Source organism: Hydra vulgaris, chromosome 04 (assembly GCF_038396675.1).
Source record: "Hydra vulgaris chromosome 04, alternate assembly HydraT2T_AEP".
Lineage (NCBI taxonomy): Eukaryota > Metazoa > Cnidaria > Hydrozoa > Anthoathecata > Hydridae > Hydra > Hydra vulgaris.
Genome location: NC_088923.1, coordinates 33,470,001 through 33,478,878, shown reverse-complemented (window position 1 = coordinate 33,478,878; position 8,878 = coordinate 33,470,001). Strand labels below are relative to the sequence as shown.

Sequence of the window (8,878 nt, the reverse complement as noted above, 5' to 3'; positions counted from 1 at the left end):
GAAAAATTCATTGATGTGGGGAATCGGGCGTCTCACCTCCGCACACCCTTCGCGCCGGCCTTGGGTGTTTTCCCTACTCGTTGTATGTATAAATTGCATGTACGACTACAACTAAAAAACAAAACAAAAAAAGAAACTATAATAAACAATAGTAATTAAAAAAGCGTAACACACGCGGCTGTGTACTGTGTAATTTAGAACGCCATATGTAGGACGTCGAAAAGTCAAATCCGACGTTTAGAAATTTAAGCAAAGATATGTTTTTTATTGTTTTTTGCATTAATTAAAGACATTGTTTTAAGTTTAAGGTTTACAAGATATTGTTTATTTATTAAATTATTAGCAAGTTAATGTTTTATTAAAAAAAATAAAAATTTTAAAACCATTCTAAAGTTTTTTAATGAGTGATATTTAGGTGATAAAATATATAAACCATATAAATAATATATAAATAAACGTAATAATATGTTAAACTTAGTTATTAAAATTTAAGATTAAAAACAATATTTAAAATTTAAAACAAGTTATATTTTTAGTTATCTTAAAAATAGCTAATTATATCAAAGGCATTGTCTGAACAATTATTCATTTATGTCATTTTTTATTTTCTTCTAACGTTTTAAAATAAAGTTAGAGTCAACTCTCGATATCTCGAGTACTTGATATCTCGAACTTTTGAGTATCTCGAACTTTTTTTTGCCATCCCATGGGCATAACGCACTCGTTTAGGTTAAAATCCTCTCGATATCTAACTTTCGAAAAGTACTGCTATGAAATTTTTAGAATTTGATTTTCAAGTTCGATTTTTTTTATGAATCGAATTTCTGAAAAACATTCAATAGATTAATTTATTGTTTTTGTCAAACGCAATAACATGGCGCTTGTTAAACAAAAACTCACGAACAAACCTGGAGACAGGAATGTCTAACAAAGAGGTTGCCCGAAAGTATGGAGTCACAAATTATCAACCTGGATTAAAAATAAAAAGAAGTTATTAACCTCACTGGAAAAATATGGCACAAAATCAGTTGGTTTCATATGTGGAAAGGAGGGTCAGTTAAATTTTGTCAAATCTTGTTCAATTTAAATATAAACAGATAAACATGTATCTGTTTATATTTAATTTATTTAATTTTTCAAACGTGTAATTAAAATTCAATTATTCTGTTCCTATTTTTAGGAACGGCATCAGCTTTAAAATAATCTCAGGCGAATGTGTCGCCGTGACGAATGGTATGACTGCTTCATGGAATGAAACTACACTTCCAACATGGCTTTCAAATTACAAACTTTAAAACATTTTCAATGCCAATAAGTTTGGACTATTTTACCAGTGCCTTACAAACAAACCATACCATTTACCACGAGAAAAATGTTTCGGGGAAAAAATAGTAAAGTCAGACTAAAGTGCAACGGGAGAAAAATTACCTATGTTTGTTATTAGAAAATCTAAAACCCACGATGTTTTAAGCACATTAAACAACTTCCTTGCACATATAAAAATCAGCTAAAAAGTTGATTAGCCGGAGACCCTTTTTACAGAATGGGTTAAAAAGCAAAACTCATTTTTTGGTGCTCAAGACAAGAAAGTAGCACTCCTGGTGGATAACTGTTCTACCCACCCACACGTTGAAGGGCTAAGCAACATCAACCTAATATTTCTTACCCCAACACCACATCTGTCCTTCAGCCCATGGATCAAGGTGTAATACGACGTCTTATAGCTCAATATCGTTACAAAATTGTGCGTTTGTTTATCAAGGCTGTCAATAATAATGAACCCATGCCAAAAACCTTAACCAATGAAAGCTCTTGTTTCTTCAGGAATGCTGTGTCGAAGGAGACTGTCATCAACTGCTTTAAAAAACCTGGTATCAGCAAAACAAACAAGAGTATTTAAGAAGCTGATGATGATAATTTTTTTAAATTTTTGACAGAAGAACTTAACCGTTTGCGAGAGTTAGATCCTAGTGCCGTCCAAGAAGATCTCTCAGCGGAATCTTACATTGGTTTAGATTGCGATGAAGTAACCACCAGTTCACTTGCTACAGATGCTGAAACCATTGCTCAGATTTTAGACCCTAATTTTGAAAACGCCGATAATGAAGTTTAAGATAGCTTTGACGAAAGTATTCACGTTGAATGTCCGCCACGCCCATCAGATATTCAATTAGAAAATGCTTTTGAAGCTATTCAAAATGCTTCGCATTTTGAATAGCTTCAAAATTTTAAATAGCTCAAAATACGGAAATGAAATACAATCCCTAGAACTAAAATTTGAGGCTTTAATGAAGATGGAGAAGATGGATAATTTGAAGCAATATCAGATAACAGATTTTTTCCAAAAGTTGTAGTTTTTGTTGTTAAGGATTTTTGTCAGAAAATAACTTGTTTTAACAAAAGTCGGACGATTTTATTTACTTTCAACCCCTTTCTTTATATCTTAAACTTTCGATATCTCGAACCTTTTTCCCGGTCACCTTTGTGTTCGTGATATTGAGAATTAACTGTAAATCAAATGAATACTCGGGTCGCAAACGGATACTCGAACTCTTGAATTTCGGCATGTTTTTTTTTTTATTATCGAGATCTCGGTTATTTGGGTTAAGATTCTACGTTATACCGACTGAGGTTAACTTTGTAACGTCACTGACGTATTATTTTAACTGATTGTTTAAAATGTTAAAATACGTAAACAAAACACCACGTAGTGTTAAAAGGTATTTAGATAAAGACTTCTTGGTGTATCTTTTATAGTTTAAGCGTTATATTGACTTGAATTTAATTAAAGAAAACCAGAATTCATATGATTATATAAAGTTCGTCGTTGATATCTCCATGAAAGTTTTATTTTTATATATTGTTAGCAGTACATGGTAGGGGTATCTCTTATCTAATAATGGGAGATCTTCACCAAAAGTATAACTTGAAAAGTCCAGGTTTATTATTTCGTAATTTTTTTAAAAAAATAGGTATATTTATAGTCCGTAAAAAGAAATCATTCACGCATTCTAAGCTACATACTTAAAAAAGTTATCCATTTTTTAATAAATAAATATATATATATATATATATATATATATATATATATATATATGTATATATATATATATATATATATATATATATATATATATATATATATATATATATATATATATATATATATATATATATATATATATATAACTTAGATTGAATTTATAACTCAAAATCACAAGTTTTCTTAGATTAACAAATTGTTGGTAGTTATTTTTATTTATTGTTGTGTTTCTCTTTTTGTTATATACTTATTTTAATTATATTCCAATTTCTTTCTTTAATTGTAGCAGTATTTGTTTTAGTTATCATTCAAAGCTTTATTTTAGCCATTTAGGAAATTAATGGTAAAAATCATTCTATACAACAGAACTTCATTGAGGTATCATAAATCCTAAAGTAAATAAGATAAATAAAATTAAAAGCTTTATAGGGTTGTAATAATAATAATAAATAATTTACATTTGTTTATTCTAAATACCAGCAGTACAGGTAAATAAATTACACCTTCCTTACTGCAATACTCCTGAAGTCTGCATAAGTTTGCATATGCATTTGCTCTAAGTATATAATTGAGAATATTAATTTAAACAAATTTTAAAAATTTGCAACTGTTAATACCTTGAAGGATAAATGTCAATAATTAGTTCATTTCTTTTTTCAACTTTTTATTAACTAAAACAATAAGAAACTGCGTATCTGGCACTTAAAAACCGATATAAAAAATAAGAAGAAATATTAATATAACAACAATAATTGTGTTGGTAAAATATTTGTTTGAACTTCATTTGACGTGGATGTTGTAGGAAGATCCAATTACGCAGTTTCATCTTGTTTTTGTGACTGTTTTGCAATAGATTGCTTCAATGAACTTAGATTTGGTGTTTCGATGATGATTGTAGAGTCTTGGGTTAGTGGTGTGATGACAAAAAAGAAACAGTAGGTTCACAACTGCTGGCATGCTTGTTAAACCATGTTAGGATTGAGTGTCCTATAGCCAAATGTCTTTGATACATAAGGAGTCATTCATGAGGAGTTTCATTAGTAGTGGCAGCCCTCAGAATTAGGAAAAAAAAGGTTCACAAAAAATCACATATCTAAAAGTGTTTTAGGTCGGCAAAAAATTTAGAAGCAGGGTTTGTCAAATCAATGATATGCAAACATTTAGCATAAAATTGCGAGAGAAAGATATGCAGTGTTTGCTGACTTTTCAAGCATTGATATTTGCTCAAAAATTTGAAAAATGAATGCAGCATTTTACCATTTTATTAAAATTTTAAACAAAACATTAGTTTTTCAAGTTTTATTTTAATTATTATATTTAGAATTAAAATAAAGCATTAGTTTTTTCTGTTTTATTTTAAATAAAACATTTGTTTTTCTATTTTTATTTTTATTATTTCATTAAGGATTTTGAATAAAATGTTAGTTTTTTTTTTGTTTTTTTTTATCTTTAGAATTTAATAAAAACTTTCATTTTATTGCTTTCTTTCCTGATTATTTAATTTAGCATTTAAATTTAGTTTTTTTTAACAATGTATGTACATTCGTACATACATTGACTGATTGGATAGGCGTAGTGGAGCGCACATACATCGATTAAGGGTTTTGGTTTGGGCATCCATCTTTAAATGAAAGAAAAAAAAATCAACCAATCAGAAATCACTTCCAACTTTAAGAAAAAATTAAAGCGATGGTACCATTGCACTAGACACAGCGTTTTTTTTTAAATTAGTTTGTTCAAAATTTATAAAAAAAGTTTGTTTTGTCGTTTTTATTTTAATTATTCTTTTTAGAATTTAAACTTTATTTTTTCTGTTATGATTTTAACTATTTTATTTAGAATTTAAATAAAATAGTTAAAATCATAACAGAAAAAAATTGACTTGTTTTCCCAATGCTATTATAATTATTTTACTCAAAATTTAAATAAAATGTTAGTTTTCATTACAAATGTTGTTAAAATGACTAACTATTTCATAGTTTTTTTTCTTTAATTTAAATAATTCATATGTTTTGCCATTTTAAATTTATTTAAAATAGCAAATGAAATTAAATTTGCTAACATTGCCAAACCTTAATTCCAAGGGCAGGTAGTGGTGTTAAATAAAAATCGAATGGAATGGAGGGCATTCTTTCCAATATTTTAAGTCAATGTTTCATGATTTGGTTTAAAATTGGTTGGCCTCCCAAATTTAAACCCATTTGGTTTAAAATTTGGGAGGCCACCATTTTGTGTGTGGAAAGTGTGTAGAAAGTTGGTTTAAATTGTTGGCATACTTGACATTTTTCTCTTACAAATTTCAGATCATCTACTGAAAATGATAGGTTGCGAGAATGAACAAAAGCAGTCAAATATCAAATGCAGTATTGTCTATTCCTTTTTAGTAAACCTCAAAGCTGTAACAAGAAAGCTCAAGACATTATAGATATATTTTATTATTCTTGATTTATTCTTGTTTGTGATTTTTCTTGTATTATTCTCTTGAAAGCTTACAATTAGTAGATGGCACCAATATCAAACAGATTCATTAGTAGCAAGTGTCTCTTTTTTAGTTGGGGGATATTTTAGTTCAGATTGATGTAACAATTAAAAAAAAACCAACTTGTCCACCATTTTAATTAAGAATCTCAGCAATAACTGTATTAGACACATCAGTTTTTAATTTGAATGGTTCGTTCTTATTAATAGAACACACAGCAGAGCACTCAATATCTTTCTTAAGAGTAATAATACTTCAATAAATAAAGCATCTAAAGTTAACGATTTAACTTTGACAAATTGGGCAATTTTCTTAGAAAATCAAAGGATCTAACACGAATAGTACAAAAATAGACCTAATATTTGTTTAAGGGATTTTGTAGTCAGAGTTGCTCAGTGTCTGGCATGATTTGTTGATGACAAACTTTATAGCTGTGAAGCTACAAAGTTTGTCATCAACAAATCATGACTTGTAAAATGATTGAGTTTGACTATAATCTGTAATTTTGCGCTTTTTCAATTTTTCTTTCCTTGTTCCAACAGCTTGTGATCTTCATGGTGAATGTTGAAGGTTCAATAATTCCTTGTTTTTAAAGGTGTTGTACTTCCTAAATAATAAAGTATTTGTCTTTTTTTTTTTTACTTTTTTGTCTCTGTCTAGAAACAGATGCGGTAAAAGTAGGTTATTGATAAACTAAGGATAGATAATCTTTATAATGTTTTTGACTAGATTTATAAGCTTTGTCAAATATAACCTCTAAGGTCATGTCTCTATTTTCAAGTAGTCATTGGCAGGTAGGGTGGCTCATAATACTACTTTTTTTTGATGTAATAAATTATTATTAAATTTGAAAAATTTTTGAATAAAAAAAATTTTTAGAGGTCGCTCAAGACCCTTAAACATCAGACAGGTCCCTAATATTTTGAAAAAAGTTCTTTAAAAGCATATCATGTATTCAAAATTTTTTTTAATTTAGTATTAATTTATTACATAGAACACATTTATGGGGTACCAGCAGACATTTTCAAATTTATGAGCAGCAGACATTTTCAAAGTTATGAGCCACCCTATTGGAAGGTTTTATTAGAAGCTATACTACTGATAAAGAATTCAAGATTAGGAGTCTGATAAAGGATTCAAGAATCCCTTTTTCTTGGTATTGTAAAGCAATAGCTGATTTTAAGTTACAATCTTTGGCAAGTATTTTCAGTGCCTGAATATAATAATCAAATGATTCGCCTGGTTTTTATTGAAGTGTTGCTAAACAAATATAGCATTCAATTGTTTAATGTAGAGATTACTCAATATTTCTATAGCAGAATCTGATGAGAAATAAGTTAAAATTTTTAGTTTTATCAATATTTTCTTGAGGTAACACATCTAAAAGATATCTGAAAGCTAAACCTATGTTTAAATTCTTGTTTACTTGATGATGTGTTTGTAGGTGTTGCAAATCCTGCAGGCCATAAAGCTTTGTCCATTGTTGTAATGTTACTCAATGACTAATATGTATAAGCATAATAATGACTAACGACTTAATAATATAAAGGGGCTTAGTGATAAGACTGAGTTTGTCTTCTTCTTGCCCCAGCCGTATATTTACATTTAATGATAAATAATTTTGTAAATTTTTCTTTATGGTCAAATATATAATAATAATAACAATAATAACAATAGCAACAATAATAATAGTAATAACAATAGTAGATAATAATAATAATAATAATGATAAGTTAATAAAATTGTTATGAACTCGAAAGATAAATGTCAATAATTAATTCATTACTTTTTAACTTTTTATTAACTAAAACAATAAGAAGAATTATTATTATTGTTGTTAACATAAAATAAATGAATGTTCCATTTCATTACATTAATGTTTTTTTTGTTGTTGTTGTTATATCTTAATGTTATATTGTTAATTATAGAGTAGAAATAAAATTTTAATTTATTGGACTAAGTTTATATTTTTCTTGAAATAACATAAATATTAGTTTATGATGATGTAATGCAAATGTTAATGTAATTAAATATTTAATTATAGCTGTAAAGCGGTTAATGCGTGAAGCTGCAGAGTTATCTGAACCCACTGAACAATATTTTGCACAACCATTAGAGGTATAAGTTATTATAAAATCATAACTTTTATTTTATTTAAGTAGCTGTGCAATAATACTAGATGATATTTTAGTTGACGTTAAACTTATTAAGCCAAAGAAAAAAAGTCATGAAAGATAAAGTTTGATTATATTAAAGTATTCTCTATAAATCTAAAAATCAAAATGTTTTATTACTAATAATATACTTTATATTATCACAAAACAACTTTCACAATAAAAAGGTTGCTAATTAGTTTGTAAATCTTAAAAACATGGTTTTTAATATATATATAAAAATTTTGTTTGAGACAATAGCAAAAAAAATGTTTGTGTTTAATATGCTAATTTGTTTATGTTAAAAATATGTTTTTTTAATATGTATGAAAATCAAGTACTGCATGTACTTTAATGCTTCATTTTCATATATATTACAAAATTTACATACCATTTTTGGTGGATCTTTTAGTTTTCAACATTACATTATATATTACAAAATTTACATACAATTTATGATGGGTTTTTAAGTTTTTAACATTACATTACAGGGCTTGTGATGAAGCGAGCGCGATCGCGCATCGCTTGTAAAACGCGCCCGTAAACGGTATTTTCAAACGTTCTAGGCGCGATAAACAATGCTCGTTCAGCTTATAACGAGCGTATAAAATAACGCTCGTCCAATAGTTCGGGATTATTTTTTTATTTTCATAAAATATTTAAAAAAGATTTTTTATTAAAGATATTTGGTGGCCTATGACTGGACCTAATTTTGAAATTTCTAAAATCATCGAATATGACAATTTTGGTTTTCAACCTTCAACTTTTGATTTTTTACTACTAATTAAAAGATGAACTACTTATTTTTAAGTCTACTACATTTTCAACCTACTGAAATTTTAACTTACTGGGTTTTCAACCTTCTGAATTTTCAACCTACTGTATTTTCGACCTACTTTTTTTTCGATCGACTTTATAACTACGTCTTTTCCGGTATGTATTTTATTTTAATTAGAACTCAGTCTAATCAGCCGTTGAGCGCTGGCTTATAATTGAGAGGTCTAAGGTTCAACGCCTTGTTTAGGTATATAAAGCAGCATGAAATTTTTTCCTTAAATGCACTTTTTCGCAGCTGTACGAAAAAACTGCTAGGTCTTGTTGGAACACCGTTATACCAGAAGAAAAGAAAAGAAATCAACCCTTAAAAACGCAAGGAAAGGAAAAGCCCTTAAAAACGCAAGGAAAAAACGGTAAAAACACTAA

At 27.9% G+C, this 8,878-nt stretch overlaps 1 protein-coding gene across 3 annotated transcripts in view; it reads left to right on the top strand.

Annotated features, from left to right (window-relative positions):
* The first annotated feature begins 2,630 nt into the window (after positions 1-2,630).
* Positions 2,631-8,878, top strand: part of LOC100204107 (ubiquitin-conjugating enzyme E2 J1) — a 33,040-nt gene continuing 26,792 nt past the window's right edge. The window contains exons 1-3 of one of the 3 annotated variants that reach the window (XM_065796131.1): positions 2,631-2,720; positions 2,871-2,939; positions 7,567-7,640. In XM_065796131.1, the coding sequence (XP_065652203.1) occupies positions 2,900-2,939; positions 7,567-7,640 (114 nt within the window). In that variant the 5' untranslated portion in view covers positions 2,631-2,720; positions 2,871-2,899. Of the gene's footprint in view, positions 2,721-2,867; positions 2,940-7,566; positions 7,641-8,878 lie in introns of all 3 variants that reach the window. The other 2 variants (XM_065796132.1, XM_065796133.1) reach the window with 2 other exon arrangements.